Source organism: Vombatus ursinus, unplaced genomic scaffold (assembly GCF_900497805.2).
Source record: "Vombatus ursinus unplaced genomic scaffold, bare-nosed wombat genome assembly UNPS02014778.1, whole genome shotgun sequence".
Lineage (NCBI taxonomy): Eukaryota > Metazoa > Chordata > Mammalia > Diprotodontia > Vombatidae > Vombatus > Vombatus ursinus.
Window position 1 is genome coordinate 59,080,295 of NW_020954556.1, and position 27,323 is coordinate 59,107,617.

Consider the following 27,323-nt stretch of genomic DNA (forward strand, 5'->3'; position numbering starts at 1 on the left):
ACCGACAGCCAGAAGGAAAGATCTAAAATCTTAAGAGAAATAATGAAAAAATGTAGAAATGAAGGTGGAATTGCAATATCAGGTCTCAGACCATATTATAAAGCAGGACTCTTAAAATTTATTTGGCCGTTATTAAAAAAATGGAAAAGTGGAGCAGATTAGATCAGCACGACTAGAAAGTAATAGAAAATGGTAGCTTGTGTTTAGTAATCTGAAGGAAACTGACAGGGAAGAACTAATGGGGGCCGTGGAAAGCTCTTTTTAAGAAAACAGGTTTAGACCAGCATCTTAGTAATGTGCCATCTTAATCTCTAAATGGATGTGACCTGTGTTTAAAAAGTAACACAAAAAATTAGATCAGGCTGGTGGAAAAAATTAACGATCAAACTGCAAATAGAGGAGACCACAAAAATGAAAATAGACAAGTTTGATTACGTAAATTTTAACAACTTCATATAAACAAAACCAGTATAACTAGAAATTTCCAACTTGAATCTTGTCATGAAATATTTCTAACAGTCTTAGGGAATTAACACAAATATAAAAGACTTAAAGTCTAAGGGATTCCCTAGTAGGTAAGTGGTAAAAGCATATAATGGCTCACACTTATATAGTGTTTAAGGTTACCAAAAGGCTTTATATAGATGATCTCATTTGATCCTCACAACACTGTGAGGAAGGTAGGTGTTATCTCCATTTTCAGAGGAAGAAGACTATGCTGAGAGAAATTAAAAGATTTAGCCAGGATCACAAAGCTTGTAACTGACAGGTTTGAACCTAGGTCTTTCTTAACTCAGGGCCAGTGCTCTGGTTAGTTACAGCACCCTCCCTCTCTGTTAACTATTTTCAAAAGAAACAGTTAACAACCATATAAAAATTTTCCAGAGTCACTAATAGTAATGAAAATGAAAACAACTCTGAGGTTTCATCTTACCAAATTGGCAAAAAATGATAAAAGGTAGAAGTAGTCAAAGCTAGAGGGTTTATGGGAAGATAGGTACACAGTATGAGTAGGTAGGTGGTGCAGTGGATAGAGTGCTCAGCCTGGAGTTCAAATCCTGCCTCAGACATTTACTAGCTCTGTAACCCTGGGTAAGTCACTTAATCCTGTTTGCCTCAGTTTCCTCATCTGTAAAATGAGCTGGAGAAGGAAATGGCAAACCACTCCAGTATCTTTGCCAAGAAAATTCCAAAAAGGAGTCACGAAGAGTCAAACACGACTGAAACAACTGAACGACAGCAACGAGGTACGCAGCACACTTTTAGTGGAGCTGTGGGTTGTTCTAACTTGAAAACATTTCAGAATTATGTAGGAAAAGTACCTTAAAGCTTCCTGTGCTTTGATCCTACTTTCCTATTCTGGGGCATATTCCCTCAAGAGATCAGTGATAGAAAGATCCTGTATCTGTCTGTCTGTCTGTCTATCTATCTATCTATCTATCTATCTATCTATCTATCTATCTATCTACAGGTATTCAGAAAAAAAACACTGGTAACAAGAAACTGGAAACGAAGTAGATGCTTACTGTTTGAGAAATGGCTGCACAAATGGTAGTATGTGAATGTAACAGAGTACGTGTTATTATACTGTAAGAAAAGGTGAATGGTAGGAATTCAGAGAAACCTTAGAAAATGTGTATAGACGAATGCAGAGCCATTGTGCATAGTGACCACAGCAATATAAATGTGAGCAGGATAGAAATGCTGTCAAACTCAAATAAATTGCAATTGACTTATCTTGGTCCAAGAGAAAAGAAGAGGAAACGCTTTTTCCTCACTCATAGGTGGGGAACTATTGATGCAGACTCTTTGTATGGACCTTTTTTTTATTCCCCTCTAGACAGGGCCAATTTATTGTTTGGATTTTTCTTTTAAAAAAAAATGTCATTTTTTGGTTTGGTAACAAGGGAGGACTCAGGAGAGGGTTATATTAGGAAATGATGTTATGTAAAAGACAAAAGGCATAAATCAAACTTTAAATAAAAATGAAAACAAAGAAAAAAATGTGATTCTCAGTATCTTCTATCCTCTTTTTCCCTTGCCTCTGCAGAAACTGTAGGGGCGTCCACAAAACTGAGAACCATTTTGTAATTTTCTTTGTTTCATGATTTGCCATGGCCAAAAAATTCATTATCAGGTGGTCAAGCAACTGGTATTTGAACACTTTCATATTAACTATATTGGTCTTCAAAAGACTTTAATAGTTTGTTTCTAGGATTGTACTCGAAGCCTTTCTAGCTTGATAGAACCTATTAGAGTTTATGCTCTACCGCATCTCCTTTAGGAACCCTTAATGCTTAGGAATGAGTGAATGTGTGTGTGTGTGTGTGTGTGTGTGTGTGTGTGTGTGTGTATTTATTTGTCCAAATCTTATCAGTGTGGGAGAGCACCTGATGTTAACAACTCTCTCCTAAGGTAGATCAGTAACTCATCAATAACTTAAAATCGTAGAATATTTCCTGGGATAACGAGAGGTTAAATGACTTGCCTATGAACATCGGTTACTGTGTCTTAGAGGTACTATACATATTGCGTATTCCAGTTGTAGTGTGCACAATGAGAATCTTGAGGATTTTAAAAGAGCTTGTGAACATTTTAGACAGTCACCTTAGTAAGCAAATATTGTAGGAACAAGCAAAGCTCCATTTTTGGAACACGACTAAACAAATTGTGTTATGTGATATAATTCTGTAAGAAATGATGATAAGAATTCAGAGAAGCGCAGGAATCATTTTATGAATTGATACAGAATTAAATAAGTAGGACTAGGAAAACTAGTTATAATGACTACAACAATGTAAATGGAAAGAACAAAAAAAATGAAGCCCACTTCAAACCAGATTAAGATGTAATTGGGAAATATTTAACAAAATAAATACAAATACAATATAATATAGATAATGTTAATATGTGGTTTTCTAAGTCAGTAGGTAGCCTGCAGGGATTCTTATGTATGGTTTTGCGGCCCTGTTTCTATTTTAGTTTTACACCACTGTTGTAAAGGATAGCTTTCTGAGAAGTTGAAAGAAGAATTTACTTGTAAATAAAGATAAAACAAAATATAGCAATGAAATTTAAAATTTTAAACACTTGGATACTGAGGTAATTATCAGAAATTTGGCTTTCTTGGTTGGCTTAATGTGGAATTGTTAAATGAGGAGGAGACAATAGTGCTCTCTCAGCGCAGGTTTTTCCTGGATTAAGTAGGATCCAGGACTAGCTAAGGGGAAGGCTAAATTCCCTTGGTTCAAATGACCCAGGCTTATGAAATTGGTCAGATGCCATTCTGGCCTTCAAGTTCCCGGGGTGGGGGATTATGCTGAGAGAGATAGGAGGCTCCTTTGTGCTTGGGGTGAGAACAGGGAGGTCATAGGCCTCCTCACTTTGAGGGGACCAAAGTATGGTAGTCAGTCAACAAGTAATCAGTAAACTCCTACTAGCCACTGTGATAAGTACTAATGGGAAGGAATTATTTCTGATGATGACAGTTTACATTTATGTAACTCTTCTAAGTTTTATAAAGCACTTTCTTCACAATAACATACATTGAAGTAGGTAATGCATTATCTTCATTTTGAAGAGACTATAAGATATCATTGTTCTTGTTTGTAGGTAATGGGGAAAAACATTAATTCATTAGAATAAACTGTAACCTAAAAGGCTCTATTTCAACAACATATCTCCCATTCAAACTTCAGTCATTCAGGATTCCTTGAAAGACATAACAAAAGACATACACTATGTGCAGGGACCCTGAGATTATAAATCTTAAGCAAAACATAAAACAGAAAGGTGTTTGTGTGCCGAAGGTATTTCCCACTGTGATGGAGGATATCTGACTCAAGAGTCCAAATTGAAGGAAGGGTTCTTGATAGATAATAAGGGCCTCTAGATATACCTTTTTTGTGGATGACATTGTGCCAATTGTATCAAGCCCTGGAACATTGTAGAGCCTCCTGAAAGAAATCCATAATCACTCAAAACAATGAACTCTTGACCATCCACATACAAAAAGATCAAGTGAATGAAGAACATCTCTTGCCCATATCGTATGACATGCTTTGATGGACAGCCTGTTAAGCTCATCTGTCAGTAGGTATATCTGGGACAGTTAGTATAGATGGACAAGTTGGGCACAAGTTTGAATAGGAGAACAAATTGAATTGCCTCCATGAAACTGTAAAACTTTATTGACCCCAAATATCAAAAAGTCTACCAGTACTGCCTCAGGGAAGAGAGATACAGAATACGACCGTCTTCAAATGAGATAATATATGTAGTAGTAGTTTTTAGTAAACCTAAAGATGCTACATACATGTTGGTTATTATTATAGGGATTGAAAATGAGTATGACCCAGGGGGCCATGGTGGTGTTCGTGGTGGGTATGAGTGGGTTGTAAGGTATAACCAGTGAGGAACTTTGAAGGACAGGAGTAGAATATGTGATCAAGTAAATATATGCTAGAAGGAAGAGAAGATGGGCTGGTCTCATGGTGAGGATAAGGAAGAATTAACAACAATAGCATTTATATAGTGCTTTAATGTTTGCAAAGTTTTTTACAGACATTTTATTTTACCCTCACAATAACCCTGGGAGATACGCTATTTTCATCTCCACTTTCAGATGGAGGCTAAGCAACTAGCTCAGGGTCAAACAGGCTGGTTTAAGGCTGGCTTTGAAATCCAGTCTACCCAGTGCTCTGTCCACTGAGCTACCTAGCTATGGGTGGTTACCCAGAATGCTTCTCTCATGATGTTAGGAGAAAGCAAGGAAGGTCTACAGCATATTAGATGGTGCCCCTGTGGTGAATTTATAGGAGAACATGGATAGGCAGTAACGGACAGTTGTCTGTAATGGACAGTGCAGAGATATGCATTGTTGGAGGAAACTCTCAAAGAAAGAGATCACAGATCTCGTTTGATATTTATTTCATAGGTTAGGAAATAGAGGCCCAGAGGTTAAGTAGTTTGCCTTTCATCACATAACTAATAAATGCCTAAACCAGTGTCCTTTACTGGAAACTTTCCATGACACTATGCTGCTTATTTCTACCTTTAAGAATGAAATTTTTCACTGTGAATTATTCCATTATAATATGCCCCCTTGGTTAATTTGAAAATTAGAAATTGAAAGAAACTGTTTAGTTTTTTGTCCATTTTTTGTTTTATTTCATTTCCCGAGATAGTATTACACCTTTTATTGTGCCTACTCTGTCATAAGTAACTATTTTAAGTAATGAAAGTTTTTGGGTTTTTTTGTAGATAAACTTGTTATTTTTGGATCATTAATCCCAATCCAAAGGATATGTGTATTAACTTTAATATAGCAATATACACCCTCCCCTTTCTGTGTGATCCTTTTTTTGCCTTCTCTTTTGTGTAATTATTAATACTAGCTGATGTTTTTAATATGGCACTTTAGGAGTTTTTGATTATGTCATTTGAAATATATCTGTATATGAGATATAATTGTCTGTCTGTATCTCAGATATAAATAGGTACACAATACAGATTTGTTGCTGAGATTGTTGTTTATACATAGTTGCTGTCGTGTTTATTTTTTAAAATCAGCTATACTCGCTTTACATCACTTCACATGCCTTATCATATTTCTATGAATTCTTTATTTTTATCATTTCTTATATGGAGTAATGTCCCATTCTGTTTATATACCATACTTTGTTCAGCCTAGTTGAACACCTAATTTGTTTCTAGTTATTTGCCAATAAAAGTTAAAACAAACAAAAAAACCAAAACCCAACCTTCCCGACTAAAAACCCCACCTTAAATTTTTTTATCTTGTTCCTATTTTTTCCATCTTAATCTTGTTAATTATTGTTAATCTTGTTAAATATTGTATCTTTCTCCCTATCCTTGAGAGTTATATTTGTGTTATTTGTTCATTTATATGCTTAAAGCATAGAAATAAGTTGTATACTGTTCTTCCTTCAGAACTTAGTGAAATTCCCACTTACTGTGGGAGGCCTTCTCTGGTTCTCATTCTTCTACCTTCTCCTTATTTCCTCCCCCTTCAAGCAAATGCTTTTCCCTCTCAGACTTGCTTCCATCTATGTGTGTGTGTCAGCATATCTATAGGTACATATGTTGAATCTACCTAGTTATTTACACATCTTCTCCACTAGAATGTCAGTTCTTTGAGGGCAGGGACAATGAGTGCCTTTCGTTGTGTGTCTCCTGCTTGGCAAAGTGCGTCACACATAGTATGCAACATAGGTAAGCTTCATAAATGCTTGTAGACTAATGGAATGACTTATTTTCAGATATTTTAATTAGCAAAATTTCAGAGAATTATGACATGCTGTGAGGGCCAAACATTAATAACAGGAAACTGGCTAAAAGATTGAAAGCTTGATGAAATAATAAGGAGCAGGGATGACAGTAGCAAGCATAACCTAAGAGGAATGTTTCAAGCAGTTATCTCTGGCAAACACATCATTCGTAGTTGACTTGGCCTGAAACTTGGACCTCAACCAAAGTGGCCTTTTTTGAATTCCATCCAATTCATGACACACCATGAGGGTGGGGTAGTGTTGAGTTTGTTTTTGTTGTTATTGTTAAATAGAACCAGGCTTGGGAACTCTCATAATATTTAATTTGTAATTGAAAAGACATATTACAGCTGTTTTTTGAAATGTCACAAAATATTGGATCATAGCTTAAACCTTGAGTGAATGAAATATACCTTTCATGTGATTAATTTTCATGGATCAGTAATGCCTAAAATAACACTAAATTGAAATTTCTTGAAATACCACCTGGTAATCCTGTATTTTAAGACTTCAGTATAGTAATATATGGTAAACATCTTACTGCTTGGTGTTAGATTTATTTTCATTAATAGGGAGTGGATTGAGTGAGTTGGAAAGAGGGTAGGATGCCCTTATCCTTAGGACTGAGAGGATTAACATATATCAGCATTCCCTTTCCTCCCATTGCACATATCATCTTCACTATACTTGCTCCTGCCTCTGGCTAAACTGTCCTGCATTGAGGACTTATTAATTTAAACTGTGAAATTACTCAGTCCCTAGAATTGTACAAAGAGCTCAGCACTTGGAGCAAGCACTGAGGTTTTCGTTTTCTATTTTAGGGATGCTTTTTTGAACTTTTCCTGTAGATTGGTTGTTGTTCAAGTCATTTTTTAGATGCATCTGGCTCTTTGTGACTCCTATTTAGGGGGGTGTCTGAAAGGTTAGAGAAGGCCAATAAATATTTATGTTAGCTTTGTATGGCATTGGTAAGTTAATGTCTGTAAAAATCTTTTAAGTTTGTATAATGTTGAAGTTTTCTAGATGCAGAATCAAACTTGAAAGCTTTTTAGTAGGATTCTTACTGTCCCCTGAAGTAGTTATAAAGTTTTCATTATGTATGTATTTAAATGGCTGCAATATGATGAACATAAATTATCATCATCTAGTATTTATTAAACATTTTCATAGTCAGGTTACCATACAGAGTGCTTTATAAAGCAAACTAAACAGATAACAAATGTCTTTTTTTTTTTTTAAGGAGATTACGATGTGGAGTGAATGCTTTCTTAGAGTATATCTGTCCTGTCAATGTACGTTTTAAAAAATATAGTGCAAAAAAAAAAACTAAATTAAAAAGAGCTATGTCCTTAAATCTGGGAAGAACATTTTTCTTTTCAGATTATTGGCCCAGGAGTAGTGTTGGAAATTTTTAGTAAGTTCTGAAGTATGTGTACGAGCCTGCCAACATACAACATTGCTTTAGTCTTTCCTGCATGATTTTAGCATCTTTGCATATTGATTGTAAAATACTAAAGATGGTTCCTAAGCTCCCTTATATCTCTTAGAGCCTGTGATTTTCTAGTGCTGGGGGAAGGGTTGTTCTAGGCAGATTTGTAAAGGAGATTAATTTCTATTATTACGTTGTGGTTGTTTGTCTTCCTACTGTAAAAGGGTTCCGAATTTCTTGTGTAGTAGCAGCTAAAATTCAAATGAGGTGAAAAGGAAATGGCCAGAACTGCATTTAAAACTGTAATGGCTTATGTCTTAGTAGAGTTGGGAATAGAAGACTTGATCCACCCTTTGTCCTGAAGATGAAAGCTGGCTTCTTTTAAATAATTTAAAACATTCCTGTCTAGGTTTGACCATTTATTTACATGACATTAGACCTTAAGACTCTCTGCCTGTATTGCTCAATTGAGCCATGACTTTTGGTATTGTTCCATGGCCACGTGTATTGTGTCTCAGACTTGGGATAAGCGTAATTTTCAGTTCCTGCCAAAGTAGTGAGAAAACCCCAGCTGTGCCTTTTGTATTGTGGACACCAGTTGTCATTCTGCTTTGCTTCCCTTGTCTTTCCTTGCCTGTACTACAGCTGTGCTGCAGGGGCTTGGCAACACATTAGTACTTGCCCCACCCCCATGGCTTCTCTCCCTTGCTGTAGCATTGTCAGCCAGCCATTACCAATCTGGAGTCTGGAGTGGGAAGAGAGAGTTCTTTCTTTTAAACATAAAGACCTTGGCTAAAGCAAGAGTTTTTAGAAAGAGTTCAGGTTAAAGATAAATAACCTTAGAACTGTGTTCTGGGAACTTACTAATAGCAAACCCATAAAAAGGAGAAATATTAAAAGCGATGTTGTCATGCTTTGGAATAGAGATATGATGTGCTCATTCATTGATTATTTTACTTATTACATATTCAGTATGGTATTTGTGGCATACTGATGATAAAAGTCAGAAGGGGAAACTTCATCTCAGAACAAGCTTCCTTCCTTCCTCTGGTGGTTCTCAAAAATCTTTTCTTTGGATCATAGTTCCATCAGCATGTGTGTTTATGTACTTAGACATGCCTAAAAGTTAATTTGAGCGATCCTTTTCAGTCAAGTACAATGTTCAAAATATAAAGCAAAATTATCACTTTACTTTCCAAAAAATTCAGTGATATTTGATTAGTAATTCTTTGGTTTAGAAAGTCGACATTGCCTGTGGTCTTAAATTGCAACAAAAAAAGGTTGCAGTTTTATAGTATAAACTCAAATTATTCTTAAAGTAAGCCCCACTTATTGATGACTAATTTGTTTAATCTTATATTCTGAAGATGTGTAAAAATGCAAAAGTTGTTTCATAGAGTAAAAAGGATGGTATGAGTTTATAATTAAAATTACCCATAAGATAAAGGCTTAATTTTACTAGTAAGTCTGACATGTTTCTGGAAATATTTTAATGACAAAAAGCATTGATTCATAATTCATTTTTAAGGTGCACGCCTTAAATAATTCCAGGGGTATAATATTGCTTGAAGGCATTTGTTTGTAAGGGTATTACAAAATTGAAGTGGACCCCTCAATTTTATAGTGAGGGCAAATTACTATCATAAAGTTGAGGTGTATACACACATAGACATGCAACTGCGTGGTAATGTGGTGAGGTTTTGTTTGAGCTTTTAAAGTCTTCTGGCATTAAGTGCAAGAGAAATAAAGGGGCGAGGGAAGAAAAATGGCATAGAAGGATCTTGAGAGTAGTGTGATACCAAGAAGTGATCTTTTTCCTTTATAAACTGGGAAAAAACCTATTATGGGTATGCTGAAAAGCTCATGGCTCCAGCTCTAGGAATTGGGCCAGGAAAGCTTGGGGAAGTTTAGAAAAGGAGGTAATGACATTTTTGCTTTTTTTATGTCCAATAGGTTAAAGGTATTCCACATTACAGTTCTTTTACTATTATTGTCTTGTCTTTTTTTCTCCTTTTAGAGGGATCTACTAGGGAAGGAGGAAGGGAAGGAGTGTCCAGTTTTTGGCAAACCCTCAATATTCTTTTACCTGTCCCCTTTGTTACCTTTACTCCCATGTTTCTGGGAAAAGAGCGAGTTGAGTATGCATGCGCTGCAGGAGTGAGAATGGTGACAGTCTGTTTACTATGGTTCATATATAGGGGGGTGGGGAGGATATAATTATATTATCAGCTCTCTGATCATCTTCCCCATATAAGAGGAAATTTCTCATCCTGGAGAGAAGAGTTGTAGAAAATACCTATACTGTATTGATGGGTGCCCCTTTAGCCCTGGGGAAGAAAAAGTGGTAACATTAATCATTGAATAATAAAATTTTATCTTAATGGGATCTTAGAGATCATCTATTTTCGAAGTAGTCTATATTTTAGCCAAGAAGAGTCATTTTTGGTTTTGTTCTTAAAATTTACACTTTTGAAATGTTGTATCTTATCCACTGCCTTTTAGAGTAAGCCGTTGACATGGAGCACGAGGGCAGTGACAACTAAAAGGAATTCAGGGGAAGCTATCTAGCTACAAAATTCCTTAATGGAATTGTAGGATCATAGAGAGTTGGCAGGGACCTTAGAAGTCATCTATTTGAAGAAAACAGAAGCCCAGAGAATCAATTTGTAAGTGTTTATTAGGCAACCACTAAGTGCTAGGGCCTGGGGATTCAAAGAGAAGTAAAACAACTATTGCCCTTACATAGCTTAGAATCTGGGGCACATGAACGCGTAGATACATACCAAATGGATATAAAATTGAGGGGGGAGGCACCTTGGTGGTGACTGTTAAGGATCAGGAAAGACTTCAGGGAGAAAGTGGTTCTTGAGTATGAAGGAAACTAGGGATCAAGAGGTGCAGGTGAGGAGGGAGTGTGTTCTAGGCCTGGAGCATAGCCACTGCAAAGGCATAGAGATTGTTTTGTCATATGAGGTTGAGGATGACACTGAGATTGCAAACCTGGGCAAATGGAAGGTTGGTAATGCCTTCAGTGAAAACAAGGAAGCTTTATTTTGGTGGAAAGAGAAGAGTTCTCTTTTGGACCTGTGTTTGAGATGCCTACAGAACAGCCACTTTGATATGTCTGCCAGGCAGTTGGCGATGAAGAACTAGAATTTGAGAGAGAGATTAGAGCTGGGTATTGAGATCTGGGAGTCCTCTGCATAGAGATGATAACTAAACTCATGGGTGCTGATGAAATCAAGTAAGAAGTCTAGAGAGACTAGAAGGAGGTCCAGAACTATAGACTCTTGATACACATTCAGGGTTAGGAGACAGGATGTAAAATGATGATGCAGCAGATGAAATTAAATGATTTCTTGTATCACACAGATAGTAAATGGCAAATAATTATTTGTATCCAGAAGGCAAGGTCCTTGTTAAAATGCACATGAGATCCTGTATTGAGAATAGAAGGTCCTTAGAGTTTATCTAGGCAGTCTCCTCATTTTATATTTTAGGACCTGAGGCCATCCAAATTTGTCACTCGCTACATATCCTTGTGGCGTTATTTACGGACCCCAAGTGACTGGATAAGTTTAGTGCCTGATTCACAGTTTTTCTCTCCTTCACTACTCCGTGCCTTCCTACAAGGGGATTTCAACATACATATCGATACTCCCTCAGATTCCCAGTTCCTAAATCTCCTTAGACTTACTTCTCCACTTTGCCTTAGCTACAAATAGAGATGGCTATGCTTTTGATCTTGCCATCACCCACAAGGGTTCCACTTCTGTATTTATGAATTTGGAAATTCTTCTGTCTGATAAAAATCTTTTATCATTTCATCTTTTCCTAACTTTGTTTTTCATCCTTACCTTGACCTTCAATCCACCATTCCTTAATTCTTTCCCAGGGAAATAAATGCTTGTTGACTGATTTGCCTACGAAAGACTTCCCTAATTGATTTGTCTATCTTGCTTATCAGTCATACTTCACCCCCCAAGTTGAGTCCATTTACTGAGAACTTCATTTTCCACTTCTCACATCACTTGAATATCTTCCTCCTCTATCCATCCTTCTCCCCTCTCTCACGTGAAAAGGTGGCCGTTTTCTATGCTAGGGCAAACCCTTCTACCCCCGATCCCCTCCCCTCTCATCTTTTCCATGATCTCCAATATCACCTCTACTCTCTGTCTAAGCTTCAAGTTAGCTCCTTCCATGATACCTATAAACTCACCCATGTCTTTCTCCAGCCTTAAAAATCCTTACTTGATCTAAAATCTCTGCTAGCTATTGTCTATATTTATCTGTCTCTCTGTCTTCTCACTGGCTTCTTACCTTCTGCAGTTGATCTTCCAACCTCGTCACTCATCTTATGAATTCTCTCAAATTACCAGTGATCTCTTAATTGCCAAATCTAATGGCATTTTTTTAATTCTTGTCCTTCTTGACCTCTCTGCATTCTTTGACATTGTTGATCACCTCTTGGATATTCTCACTCTTGTATGTTTTGGGGACATTGTTCTCTTCTGGTTCTCCTCCTGCTTGTCTGACTGTTCCTTCACAGTCTTTGATCTTTATCTAGGTCATGCCTACTGACCATGAGTGGCCCCCAGGGCCTTGTGCTGCATCTTCGTCTTTTTTCTTATAAAAAGTCACTCTCTCTGAGTGATCTCAGATCCCATGGGTTTAGCTATCATCTCGAAGCAGATGATTCTTAAATCTATTTGTCCAGCCCTAATTTCTTTTCTAAGCTCTAGTCCCACATCACCAGGTATCTCTTAGGTTTTACAAATTGGAGTTCCATAGACATCTCAAACTCAGCATATCCAGTAACTCACTATATTTGTATCCTCAAACCCTTCTTTCATTCCCTCTTTCTGACCCTCCTGTTACTATTGAGGGTACCACCATCCTTCCAGTCATGCACTCTTATATCCTTGACATCATCCTTGATTCCTTACTTGCTGTCACCCTACATATTCAATCTATTATAAAATCTTCTAATTTCTACCTTCACACCATCTCTCATACACATTGCCTTGTCTCCAATTACAAAACCACTGCTCTAGTTCAGGCCCTCATCATCTGGAGCCTTATCAGGCCCTCATCCCCTGTACCATTGTAATAGCCTTTTTCAATTCGTCTCCCTTTTGCCAGGCTGTCCCTATACCAATCTATTGTACGCTCAGTTGCTAAGGTGATTTTCCTAAAGGGCAGGTTTGCCCTGGTCTCCTCCCTACCCTATAAAATCCAGTGGTTCCTTGTTACCTCCAGGATCAAATAAAAACTTTCTGTTTAGTCTGTGCCTTACTCCCTGCCCCCACCCAAACTCCCCTTTTAGAGTCAGCTAGGTGGCACATAGGATAGAGTACTGGGCCTGGCATCAGGAAGACTCATCTTCCTGAGTTCAAATCCAACCTCAGACACTAGTTGTGTGATCCTGGACCTTTTGACCCTATTTGCCTGATCATCTGTAAAATGATTTGGAGAAGGAAATGGCAAACCTTTCCAGTATCTTTGCCAAGAAAATCCCAGATTGGAGTCCTAAAGAGTCAGATACGACTGAAAAACGACTGAGCAACAACAAAGGTGGTGCAGTGGATACAGCATAAAACTTGGAGGTGGGAAAATCTGAGTCTGTAATGCCTCTAACATGAGCTCTGTGACCTTCTACAAATCGCTTAACCTCAGTCAGCCTCAATTTCCTCATCTGTAAAATGTGAATAATAATAGCACCTGCTCTCTGAGTTGTTGTGATGGTCAGTTGAGAGAATATGTAAAGCACTTGACCGAGCTTAAAGCTCTATGTAAGTGCTAGCTATTATTATTTTTTTTTATTGTTCTTATTATTTTTTCAAAGGCTTTCATAACCTGGCCCATTCCTACCTTGCCAGTGTCTTTACACTTTTCTCCCCTCCACATCCTCTATAATCCAGCTACACTATCCTCCTCCTTGCAGTTCTTGTGCATGACACTCCTTTGCCCAACTTCATGCCTTTTTACTGGCTATCCTTCATGCCTGGAATGCCCTCCATTCTCATTTTAACCTTGTAGTTTTTCTGGCTTCCTTCAAGACTCAGCAAAAAAGCCCAACTTCTGCAGGACCTCTTTGCTGCCCCCCCCCTTTAATTTACATGTCCTTTTCCTTTAAGATTATCTTCCATTTAAACTGTATATATCTTGTATGTACTGTATATCATTGTTTGCACACACTCTGCCTACTTAGAATGTAAGCTCCTTGAGGGCAAAGACCACATTTTTGCCTTTTTTTGTATCTCCAGGGCTTAGCACAGTAAGCGCTTAATTAATGCTTGTTGCCTTGACTTTGTGATTTGGCCAGTGTCCACATGTAGTAAGTGAGAGTTGGGATTCAAACCCGTGCTGTCTGACTCAAAATCAAATATCTTTTCCCCAGTAGAAAGACCAAATAATATTTAAGTCTGGAAAGCTCTTTTGTGACTTAGGAACTAAAGAGGAGTCCCTAAGTTTCTCTAATAGCTAATTAGCACATTAGGAATGGTAGATTTATAAAATTAGCTAAATTGTCATCTTTCAAGGCAGAGAGAACCTGGTTCTGAGATATGATGTATGGGTTAGGAAGAAGTAGAGATAGTAAGAAGTGTGGAATCCTCAAGCTCTGGGTGAAAAAAGAGTTGATGAATAGGGGCAGCAGTTAAGATAGGGCCATGTAGGGGACTTGAGGGAAGGTAGCTCTACTTCACGCAATTGGAGGTGGAAGGAGCATGTGTTCACCTCTAAGGTTAGGTTCATTACTCATAGTCAGAACCATCTTGTAGAGTGCTGGCTTTGGCTTCAGGGAGACAGAGTTTGAATGCTATCTCTAATATTTATTACCTGTATGACATAGGCAAATCATTTAGTTTTTCTGAGCTTGTTTCCACATGCATAAAATAGATTAAAAATATCTCTGTATCCCCTACTTCAGGGTTGTTATGAGGCTCAAATAAGATGACTTAGGTAAATCTTTTGCAAATATTAAACCTTTCAATAAATCTCAGTTATAAGTATTATTATTTACCTAGTGATATGAATCAACACACAAGCACAGAGTTATTTGCTTGTTTTAGCTAAAAGAACTGTAAGAATATACTTAGGGACATGTGTTATAAGCCATCAGACTCCTACCAATGAGGCAATTGAGGCTCAAAGCAGTTTGGTAATTGGCAGGTTACTGACAGGACAAGGAATAGAGATGTGGTCTTCTGACTTTGTATCCAATGTTCTTTCCATTTTACCAGTCTTCCACATTTGTGTGTTTTGTTCTCCTTGACAATGTATACTTATCTAATAGTGGAAGAATAGTCTACATAGTTATAATCAAAAGGCTTTTCTTTTTTTTTTAGTTTCTATTTAGTATTTAATTTCCCCCCAATTACATGTAAAAGCAATTTTTAACATTCATTTTTAAAATTTTGAGTTCCAAATTCCCTCCCTCCTTCCCTTGCTCTCTCATTGAGAAGGCAAGCGATTTGATATAGGTTATACATGTGTAGTCACGTAAAACATATTCCCATATTGGTCATGTTGTCAAAGAAAACATAGACCAAAAAAAAAAAAACCTCAAGAAAAATAAAGTAAATAAAGTATACAATGAGCTGTATTCAGACTCCATCAGTTCTTTCTCTGGGGATGGATGGCATTTTTCATAAGTCATTCAGAGTTGTCTTGGATCATTGTATTAAAAGGGTGGGTAAGGCTTTTAAGTCAGTCTTATTTAATTTCTTCTGCTCTTGTTTCCTTTTTCCTTTTTCCCTTTCCTTTTTCTTGACAATCTTACTCATTCTCCTACATGTTTCTATCCCTAATTCTTTTTCAACTTCTAGACCTCCACAATCTGGTGAGACCACACCTTTCTAGCCCTGTTTCAAATTACTCATCGTTCCATTCTATGCTCCAGCCACATTAGACCACTCTCTACCCCTCTGAGAACATCCCCTCCTGATTTCAGTTCTTTGCACATACACTGTTCCCACTTCTTCCTAGAACGTTCTGCCTTCCCCTTTTTATCTGTGGAATTGCTACCTCTTCTTTAAAGTCTAATTCAAATGTCCCTTTTTCCAGAAAGCTTTCCTCAAATCTGTTTTTGTGCTGCCTTACTCTCAATAATGATCTTTCCTGTTGGACCTCACATGGTACTTTATTTTTATCTCTCATGCACTAAGATCCTAGATTTGAGCTAGCATTGACCCTAGAGGTTGTCTAATCCAATGCCTTCTTGTTACTGATGAGGAATGAAAGGCCAGTGAGTTAACTTTTCAAGTGATGCCCAGGTGGTTGGTCAGTCATTGGCAGAGGGAAAATCTGAATGCATGTCCTTGGATTCCAAAGCTGTTGTTCTCTACTGCATTTGCCAAAGAAAATAAATCATGTCGATAATGTCAGTGCTTCTGTTCAGTTTATACCCTGTGTCAGGTCAGTGAGGTGGGAGACATGAATCTGCCATTGCTTCAGGCTGTCTTTCTGTTTGTTTTTCATGGATTGAGCTTCTCATTGCCCTGAGTGTGATTCTGGAAATCTTTTGCACTGTGCTGGCAGAGGCACAGCTATAGTTGAGCTTCCTAGCATTCCTGGTCAACTAGGAGGACCTGGCTACTTCCTTTTTAGTTTTCTTGGGTCCTTGATTTCATCTCGTGATGAAACAGGAGGAAACACATATGTGTGTAGGGATGCAATTACCTGCAAATCCAGGAGTTCCTGTATTATTCCTTTGGGGGACTTTGGGAGTCTGTGAACTTGGACAGGGAAAAATGACCTCTTTATTTTCTCCAACTTCTAACCAAAGTCTAATACTTAATTCAAATATTTAAAAACATGATTCTGAGAAGAGGCTTCATAGGCTTCACCAGATGGCTAAAGGGGTCCATGAAGAACCTAGTGATAATCACTTATATGTGAAGCCTTTTCCAGAACATTTTCCCCCCTTAATATTAGTTTTCCCTTCAGTTAAGTATTTAGCATTTCCCCCCTTTCTGTTTAACTAAAAATCCTGCTTCCTTCTAGTCTTCTAATCAATAGCTTATCTGGGTAAAGTAAAGAATATAATTTAGATTAATTTGTTTCCATAACCATTCCAGCTGCATCTGCTCTCTGATACAGACTACCTTCTTTTAAAGAGACATTTCTAGTAGACTTTAGTCCATTGTAAGCAGTATTAAAAGTTTGTTGAATTTAATTCAAGCACACTATACAATATAGCACTTCTTAAACTGTGGGTCACAACCCCATATGGGTTTAAGAAGTGCAGTTTAAGAAATGCTGAAGGGGTCAGGAGTGGAAAAAGTATAAGAAGGCCTGGATATAACCCCAGTTAAGCCTGATGTTTTCTCAGTCATGAACCCCTTCTACAAACAGTAGCAATTAGAGTTAAGTAGCAGAGCAGTTGAAGACAGAATTAAAGCTTTATTGATGTATTCAGTGATTAAACCTGATTCTGGATGAGAATATTCCAAATGTTCTGTGGAGATATCTGTCCATATCCAGCTGGTTGTTTTGAGAAAAACGGTTTGTAGACTGAGAGTGCTATATAGGTGTGAATGGGGTGGGGAGAGAAGGGAAGGGAATAAGCATTTATGTAGTGCCTCCTACGTGCCAGGCACTGTGCTAAGCACTTTCAAAAATATGATCTCATTTGGTTCTCACAACAGTCCTGTGAGGTAGGTATTATTATTATCCTAATTTTACAGTTGAGGAAACTGAGGCAAACAGGTTTAGTGACCCACAAACAAGGTTATGCAGCTGGTAAGTCTAAGGTTATCTTTGAACTCATCTTCCAAACTCCAGGCTTTGATCTCTCTACAGTGCACCTAGCCATCTCAGCTATTACATTATTATTATTTCTACTCAATTTATTAAACACCTGCAGTCTAGGTAATCCTCTGTATATTAGTGATAGCTTCTTTGATCATTGTTAGAGATATGCCTTTCAGTCTATTTCTTATAATAAAATATTTCTTTTCAGTCTATATTTCAGAATGTTTCAGAAATATTTCTATTCAATCTATTTCTTATAGTAAAATTATTTGAATTATGTTCTTTAGTAATAGTATATCCCTGAATAAACCCTTTATTATTAACACTATACCCATTGTTATTTTTATCTGGATTTTCCAAAGTGTATCCTTATTGTAGTTCCATGCTCCTATGTAGATAGGGAGGATACCTTTTAACCTTGATACCCCTCGTTTATCTTTAATACTCCCAGGCTTCAAGGCTTCCTAAAGTTTAACTTGTTTTTAAGTCATGGCTACAATGTTTCCCTCATATTTGGACCAACATTTGATCTCTTGTCCTTCTGTCAGCTCACATTCTCTTATTCCAGTTTCTGTTAATTCTCACTATTATGTATTTACCCATTTTACCAAGTTCAGCTATCTTTAAAAAAATTAACTAAGTTAGTGACAGCTTTTGTTTATAAATCAACTTTATTTCCAGATATGGCTATCCTAGGTCCCCGGCCTAGAAAGAATGAAAAAAGTTCAGCAAAATTACAGCATTAACTGAATCTTACACTATATGCATAGTCATATCCTTCACCTCTGCAAAGGAAGGAAAAATGTGCATTTTCCCCACTCCTCTCAGGGGCAAGGCTTATCTTCTTTTTTTTTTTTTTCCTCCAGTTTGCTTAGTACCGTGCCTGGCATATAGTAGGAGCTTAATAAATGCCTCTTGACTTGATTCATTATTTTCATTTATATTGTCATCATTGTGAATATTGTTTTTCTCACTTTGCTTCATTCTTTATCAATTCATTTTAGTATTCCTGTATTTTTCATATTTGTTTCTTATGGAATAGTAATAACCTCTTGTATTTATGTTCCAAAATATTTATAGCCATCTTAATCGATGGTTATCTACCTTGTTTCCATTTTTTTTTGCAACCGTATAAAGCTTAAGAATATGAAAAAACACTTTACATAACATTACTAGTTATTTTGTTATTTAAATTATGCTAATAATTTAAATTTTGCCAATCCAGAAAATGCATTTATCCTTCACTATCACCTCACCAGAGTCTTGACAATATTTCAAATTGAACTTTTGAATGAGTTTGATATTCTTTCCAAAGTTTTACTTTTCCTAGAGTGAAGATTTAAGTATAGATTTTTAAGGCTAAGGATTAGTTGTATGTAACATACATATATGTATGTAAGGCTAAATTGATCGTAAAATTGGGTTCATATTTTTTAAGCTATAAAATAATTGGAAATTTTATTATGTCTTGATGTTTTGTTCAGTTTTTTTTAATCCCTTAACTGTGTGTGTATTTACTTTGGTCAGACAGCTTCAGCAGTTTACTAGATTTGTAAAGATTGTTTCTATTTTTATTTCTGGGATGTATTTGTCTTTGTGGGGACAATATTTTTAGTAATATTATCCATGTTAGATTATATTTGGATGAATTTCTGACTTCATCAATGTGGTTATGTACTCTACCAGGACAAATCCTAACCTATACATATCATTTCACCTTGTGTTACTTTAGTTGGGATATGCTGGGATCTTCCTTTGGATATCTTGATATTAACATGGGTACCAATGAAGCACACAGCCTGTCCAGCTATTATCCATTGTTCTTGCACCATGATCATTCCCAATCTTTTTCTCCATTGTAAATCTCTTTGATATCTTTTATGTCACTTTTTGTGACAGTCTTTAGTGATAACGCTATAGCCTATTTTTACCCACTACGCAGCTTCAGTCCTTTACAAACTGTAGCCTCGTATGATCATAGCCATATAGTAGCCTGGAGAAATACTGGTGTTAAGAAGTGTGGGCTTTTCCCATATGTACAAAAATACTTATAGCAGCTCTTTTTGTGGTGGCGAAGAATTGGAAATTGAGAGGATGCCCATCAATTGGGGAATGGCTGAACAAGTTGTGGTATATGAATGTAATGGAATCCTGCTGTGCTATAAGAAATGATGAGCAGGCAGACTTCAGAAAAACCTGAAAAGACTTGTATGGTCTGATGCTGCATGAAGTGAGGAGAACCAGGAGAACGTTGTACAAAGTAACAGCCACGTTGTGCGATGACTAATATTAATAGACTTATTCCTTCTCAGCAATGCAAGGATCTAAGACATCTCCAAAGGCCTCATGATGGAAAATGCTATCCACATCCAAAGAAAGAACTATGGAGTTTGAATGCAGATCGAAGGATACTATTTGCTATTTTCTTTTCTTCTGTTGAGTTTTGTTTCCTCTTTCTGATGGTTCCTCCTATTGGTTCTAATTCTTACTTACAACATCACTAATGTGAAAATATCTTTAATGGGAATGTATATGTATAGCCTATATCAAATTGCATGCTGTCTTGGGGAGTGAGGGAGAGAAAAATTTAAAACTCAAAAGCTTATGGAAGTGATTGTTGATAAATCAAAATAAATTAATAAAAAATTGTGGGCTTTGGTTTCAAGGTAGGGTGGGAAGTGGAGAAAAGCACAAAAAACTAGGTGTTTTCCAAAATGGATTATGGGATTAATTATGAAACCCTGAATCCTATTCATTTCTAGGCTTAGTTCCTTATTAATCTACAGTATCTGTCCAAGATATATGCACAGATGAACCTTAACCCCCAACTCTAACCTCTTTTTACCTCTAGACCCAAGTCAGTTTGAGCCTTAGCCCATTACGTGCAGTCCCCTACCCATTTCTCTAGGCTCACCGCTTCCTTAACTTGTCAGCCTCATCATCTTATTAGCAAGTTTAATCCATATTTCATTGGAATACCCCTTTTCACCCCTTAGCCTTCTAATAGTTACATCTTAATGTGGTTTTGACATATACATGAAAGACACTTTAGTGGAGGTGAGCCTTTAAAGCTGTGTTATGTGTTCTCAGATGCTTTTTTTAAAATATTCAATATAGAGTGGGATTTTTCATTCTTTGAACATTTAAGTCAATGGCATGACCGTAAAAGATGTGATCTGCTCTAGAATATCCTTTATGAGTACCTACATTTTTATCTAGGCAGGCATAAAAGATAAAGAAAGCTTACATATATACCAGAATATGCATTGCAGCACTTTTTTCTTTAAAGAACTGGAGACAAAATTAAATGTTTATTGATTGAGGAATGACAAAACAAATTGTGATACCTATATTTCAGTGTGTATTTGAATAGATACTCTTTAGAGCTTGTTTGATTATATGTATTTGGGATAGACCATGCATAGTTGACATTGAGCTAGGGACCCAGAGTTGAAAAGTAGGAGAGTGGATGGAATGCTTTTGGGAATATGCCAAGTACTTTATTGGCTCCAAGCTTCCTGTAACAGCAATTGCACATCTTTTCAATAAAGTTATTTTTACAGGTTTTTTGCTGTTTAGAACAGCACTGCTTCCAAAGAACTAAAGGTTAACATCATAGAGGGGGCACTGGAAAGGCATATGTTGGATGTGAGCAGGCTGCAACATAAAATATAACCAACAAGCTGCCTACCTTTGTATTACAGTCATCTGGCATTAGCATATAATAGGATACATGATACATATATGTACATTCACACATGTACATATATAATAAGTGGTAATTGTCTTTGCGATGATCGTTTTACAAATGCTCTGCAGAAAAATACGCTTAAGAGTTTCAAGAAATGATTTTTTTTGTTGCTTTTGGAGACATTATAAAATTAACTATAACTACTCCTTTATTTGCTTCTCCTAGGAAAAATTCTGAACCATCTTTCCATTTAATTGAAGCTTGGCTTTGTTTTCTGGTTTCATTTATAACTCTAACAAGAATGTTAAGAATGATATGACTGAGTTTTTTTACTCATTCGATAGATAAGGATCTCATAGTTAGAGAACCAGTGGTTGGTACTGTTCATAGGTACTCTGTAAACTGAGTAATTCTTAGCACTTTTGACCCCTTTTTTGGCTCTTTGTCACCATCAGTGAAGAAGAGGATTACGCTGGGCTGAAAGCTGATTTGTCTTTTTTTTTTTTTTTAATTGCCATGGCCAGAGAAATCACCCAGTGGCCAGCATCCTGTCCAGGACCTTATTAACTTGTTACCTTCTTAGCATGATCATCCAGCCAGTTAGCATTCTGCTAGAATAGCTTTTGAGAACCCATCTCCCCCACTACAGTGAGACAATGAGATAGGACTTTTGGCCTTCTGATCCTAATAACATCTTTCAGATATTTTCTTTAAATAAGGTCACAACTTTGGATTCTTAGTTATTAATCCTTAAAGTTATAGGTTCAGTTATCATGAGGAAAGTTTTGTCCTTTTTACTGAAAAATGATTTTTTAAATTTACTTTTTCCTGCTGCATGTCTTTGAATGAGTTAATTAAAAAGCAGTTACCAAGTGCTTACTATGAACTAGGCATTATGCTAGTTATGTGATAGCAATGCAAAAAGTAGAATAGCCCCTGTCTTCTAGGAACTTACATTCCAGCAGGGAGAGACAATGCATGCATGTAGGGGAGTAGTGGCTGTAGGGGGGAGTTTTGTTTGGGGAATCTTAGGGATGGTGAGTTGATCGAAAGGGCAATTCAGTGTATTGACATGCCCGTTCCCAAAGCAGGGGTACAACTAATTTGGTAACTGTGCGCAGAGCAAGAAAGAGTAAAGGAGAGGAAGGGGAAAGTGGCACCGCAAGATGGCCTGGTGGATGAAATGTGAAGCATGGTCTTATGCCAACCTTTTTGTAGCTGGAGCTGCTTAATAACCAGATGGGCGGCTAGGTGGCGCAGTGGATAGAGTGCTGGACCTCAAGTCAGGAAGGCCTGAGTTCAAATGTAGCCTCAGATACTTGCGAACTCCGTGACCCAGGGCAAGTCATTTAACCCTGTTTGCCACAGGTTCCTCATCTGTAAAATGAGCTGAGAAGGAAATGGCAAACCACTTCAATATCTCTGCCAAGGAAACCCCAAAGGGGTCATGAAGAGTTGGACACGATTAAAATGACTGAACAACAACAATAACCAAATAACATCTCATGAAGTTCCAAGAATACTGCAGAAACTTGATAAATGGGAATTGAAATTTGTACTGTTGTTTTAAAATATCTAAATATTCCTGTATATTTTTTCTGCCATTTAAAAAAATTTAGAATGAAAACATGTAAAATATATTCTGACTTTTTGTCGCATTATTAAAAATCTAGTTTTGTATTTTTAAAAGTCAGTACAGTGGAATTCATAGTTGACATTTTAGGATTTGATATAGGTGATAGCAAATAGAATGTAATGCTACAACATTATAAAACTTAAAGTGTTGTTTTTTTTTAACTATCCAAGAAAGCTGAAGATATAGTGATACAGAATTATTTTTCTTACAGTTCCCAGAATGTGGTTTTTTTGGCATGTATGACAAAATTCTTCTCTTTCGCCATGACCTGAATTCAGAAAATATTTTACAGCTGATTACCTCAGCAGAAGAGATACATGAAGGAGATCTTGTAGAAGTTGTTTTGTCAGGTAAGTAAAAAGGCTTGTTTTCATGTTTCCATTTAGTCTTCAGATGAGACTTAGGGACCCATATCTTCTGTGCTAGGTATTGGACAAACATGAGTAACACTTGGTTTTGGTCTTATGGTAGATTACATGGTTCCCATATGATTTGCACTGCCAGGCAGGTATATCTTAATAGTTCTCTGCCATTTGGAGATGGAAGAAGCCTAGGGTGGATCTGATCACAGATAAGGAAGTCATCACAAACCTTGAGTACAAGAAGACAAGCTGAAAGGTTTGGCCCTGGGTCTGAAATGGTATCTCCTATTGTCTCCTGAGCCACAGAGGCCAACCCAGTTGCACAGATGCTCTACCTTCTTTGTCCCATAGAACAGAATTGTTTGTTGTTCAGGGAAAAGAGAGGAAGCAAAATATAAAAAGATAAAGGTAGAAAATTATTAGCAGTTTCTAAACTTTTATAGTGCCCTAGTTTAAAAAGTAAACAAAATCAAGGAAAAATTTGTCATTTGTGGTCAGGTGAAATGGTCAGAAATAATTAGCTCATTACTGTCTTTCCTAAGTGTTCCATTGTATAAATAAAACTTGATTGTCTCATGCTAATTAATAGGACTTACTGTAATACCTTTCTTTTAAAAGCTTTGGCTACAGTAGAAGATTTCCAGATCCGTCCACATGCACTCTATGTGCATTCTTACAAAGCACCTACTTTTTGTGACTATTGTGGTGAAATGCTTTGGGGATTGGTACGCCAAGGATTAAAGTGTGAAGGTATGGATTCTAGAATCTTCTTATTTGACCGCTTTTAGCATTTTAAAATGGTGTATTTATAAAGAGAGTGTGTGTGTGTGTGTGTGTGTGTGTGTGTGTGTGTGTGTGTGTGTGTGTCAGGGGGTATGTTCTGGGGAGTCACTGATAAATTTAAGGTGTTCCCCTAATCAGTCTGATAAACTTTCAGGGCATAAACTTGGTTTGGATGCATCTAAGGGGCATCTTCCCCTGAAATGTCAGAATGTCTATTGGTTCAGTAGTTCAGTACTGATTTGATTTCAGAGGCTGAGGTTAGCTCCCTATGAATAGTTGACTGAGACTCAACTGTACCTCCTTGTATTCTGTATAAGCAAATTGCTTAGTCTTAGTCTCGGTTGTTCTCTTTATATACTTCTTTTCTTTCCCCTTCCTTCTCTCCTGGTGCCCAAGGATAGGGAGAGAAGACATTTCTTCTCCTCATCCCCAGGAGCAGTTGATGGTAACTTAGGTCAGAAACGCATGGCTCTGGCAAGCATGAGCTTATACAGCCTGAGAAGAGAGATCCTGAGATTGAAGAGTAAGTAGCTCTTCCAGTCTTAATAGACGTAAGCAATTAGGGTATTGAGAGAATTCTTAACAGAAGCTTATAGCAGAAGCAGACACATGAGAGCTGTTCAGCCCAAAGGAGAGCCTCAGCTTTGGGAATTGTCTCATGGATGACTTCTGTTTTAAGTTTGACTGCTGTACCATATGTAGAGAGAAGATTTCTCATGTGATGTTCTCCTTGGAGAGAGTAGGGGATATTTCACATAGTCCTTGTACAGCATCCTCCTTGGAGAGCAACATCAGTGAATCATTCAGATGGTGCAAGTCTGATGGAAAAGGGCCTTGACTGTTAAACAGCCCCCAGAGGATATTTGCCTGTGGGGAGCAGGAGGGTCAAAACCACACGGTGGTAATGTGAATCTCAGAGGGCCTCTGTGTGACCTTGTAGGAGAAAGGAATCTCATTGAAATAGTAACTTGTTAGCCCTATTAGCAATTCCTACTGGGAGTGAGCTGACATACTGCTTGAATCCTTTATGTATTGAGTGTCCCAATCTTAATGCAATTTTAAGTTATTAAAATTTGAAACTATACTGAGACATGTGGGACACCCTGTATTTCTGTATCTCTTTATGGGCTTCTGTGAATCCTTTATCAGTAGATAATCTTTTATGTTTTCTATGGGATAAAATAAAAGCTGCCCTACACTTGATACCCATATTGTACTTTGAGTACTTGTATAGGTCCTAGAGCCACTTTTTAGTCCGTATCTGGAGAAACCCAGACATAAGCTCTGTCTTAAGTTTATTAGGAGATTATCTGGAAGTATGTCCAAGTAGGAGTGGTGAGCTAGTTAGAGACATAGCTGTTCTTGGGATCAACCTCAGCATTGTCCCTGGTCCCACATAAGCCCAGAGTCTTGGGAAGCTCTGGCCATAGGTTACATATTCTAAAGGCTCCCCTTGCAAAACAAATCTTTTGCCTTTCTAATACTCAGTAGGAAACTTAGATACATGTTACTTATTCTTTAAAAAAAAATTCTAGATGGAGATGTGTTTAGCATTCAGCAGACTTGGATACGAAACAAAAGTTAGAATCTTGGTTCTACATATATACATATTTGTGTGTAATAGTAGGCATCTCTAGGACGGTGATCAGGGGGAGGAAGGGAAAAAAAAGTTAAGTGATAACTTTATTATATATTTAAAAGGAAAAGCAAGTTTCATGTGCAGTCCTCTTTTTTTTCTATTCTGCTTTGTTATGAAAATGCTTATTTTATTTCTTAAGTTCAGAAAAAAAGAGTTAGAATCTGAAAATTGTATTATATCACCATATATTTTGGAGGAAATGCATCTGTTAGTCTTATTTCCATTATGCTTTTTGCTTTATGAACAAAATTGGGAAAACATGATGTGGTGACGTTCCTTTATATTTATTATGCATTTATTCCTTATTCATTAACATTCTAAGTTTTCAGTTCATGCACTGTAAAATAAAAAGGATGGATGGAACTTTAGATCTGAAATCTGTAAACATTTGGGTCCTTACTGAGCTTTGGCTAATTTTGTGACCTCAGTTAACTGTTCTTCCCATGTTTGTGTGGCAGCAAAAAGAGACTCATTAGTTTTGAAATTTAGGCCTATGGAAATTTAAGCTGTATTGTGCAAGTTGGAATGGTATTGGGAACTGTCTTCTTTGAGGCCATTAAAGTTCAAAGGAATTTACATTTAAGGATACATGTCAGTGACTTGACTCTCAGGAGAAACCGAAGAAATTTATGGTTTTTAGAGCCTCGAGGAATAAAAATGTCTAGAGGTATATGGCAGCACAATTTGGCATAAGAGTGTAGCACTGTTTTAGAATCACTCTGACAGAACAAGGCTGGTGACAGCATCTCCCCTCATCCCTACCTCTGGGGTTCTAGGGGTAACCCTGAGGGGTGGTGATGATTTATCTCCTAACACTGTTGCCTTGAGGCCCCCCTTCCGCCTTTGCCAATACCTGGGGACACACTCTTCCTCTATTAAACCAGAGGCCTTGGGGAGAGTGGGTTCAGATTTAACTCAGTACCTACATAGCATTTAACTCCACCAAGTTCATTTCTAAATGCAACGTGGCTGATGGTTGATTCTTTCTCTTTGCTACTGCTGAACCAGATTATGAAAGTGGTTTATGATTCCATTCCTCGCTGTCTGACTTGTGGCTGATCCAGAATGATCCAGAATCCACCTTCTAAGTTTTTGGAATGGTGGCTCCCTCTCTTGACCGTCTTAAACTTAGGGTCACAGCCATTTCCTAGATCCTTCCCCTAAAAGATTAAAGAACAGAAGTGGCCTGTGTAATCATGGGCCACGTCTTCAGATGAGGAAAGTATGACACCTTTTCCCTTATACCATTGTACCTAAGCAGCTAAATGGTACAGGGGACAGAGCACTGCAGTCAGAAAACACTTGAGACCTTGGCCAAGTCACTTTACCTCTAGGTGCCTCAGTTTTTTCATCTATAAAATAAGGATAATAATAGCATCTACCTCCTAGGGATATTGTGATGATAAAATAAGATAATATTTATAAAGCACTTTGCATACCTCTGATGCTAATAATGACAACAATAAATCTTCTTTCATCTGAACTATACCTAGACAAGAAAGAGAGAGCAAAACTCAGATCCTGGCTGCCTGGCTGCCATTTAAGTGGAGGCCTGTTTCTGGCTCTGCAGCCAGTTAAGAGTCTGTATCCTCATCACATGGTTAGCAAACTGGAAGCAGCTATAGAGTGCCCACACGTGCTCCTAAGTGAGAAGCAGTCTATTCCATATGGGGAATTACTGCTTCGGCACTTCTAGCTGCCTTTTACAAAAGTAAGGAAGAAGATGAAAAAAAGAAG

The 27,323-nt window shown here is 37.3% G+C and overlaps 1 protein-coding gene across 2 annotated transcripts in view; it reads left to right on the forward strand.

The window, feature by feature from the left end:
- The window catches only part of PRKD3 (protein kinase D3), a 96,689-nt gene that overhangs the window by 17,917 nt on the left and 51,449 nt on the right, over positions 1-27,323 (forward strand). For both annotated transcript variants that reach the window (XM_027865122.1, XM_027865121.1), the window contains exons 3-4: positions 23,014-23,152; positions 23,783-23,914. In XM_027865122.1, the coding sequence (XP_027720923.1) occupies positions 23,014-23,152; positions 23,783-23,914 (271 nt within the window). The remainder of the gene's footprint in view (positions 1-23,013; positions 23,153-23,782; positions 23,915-27,323) is intronic.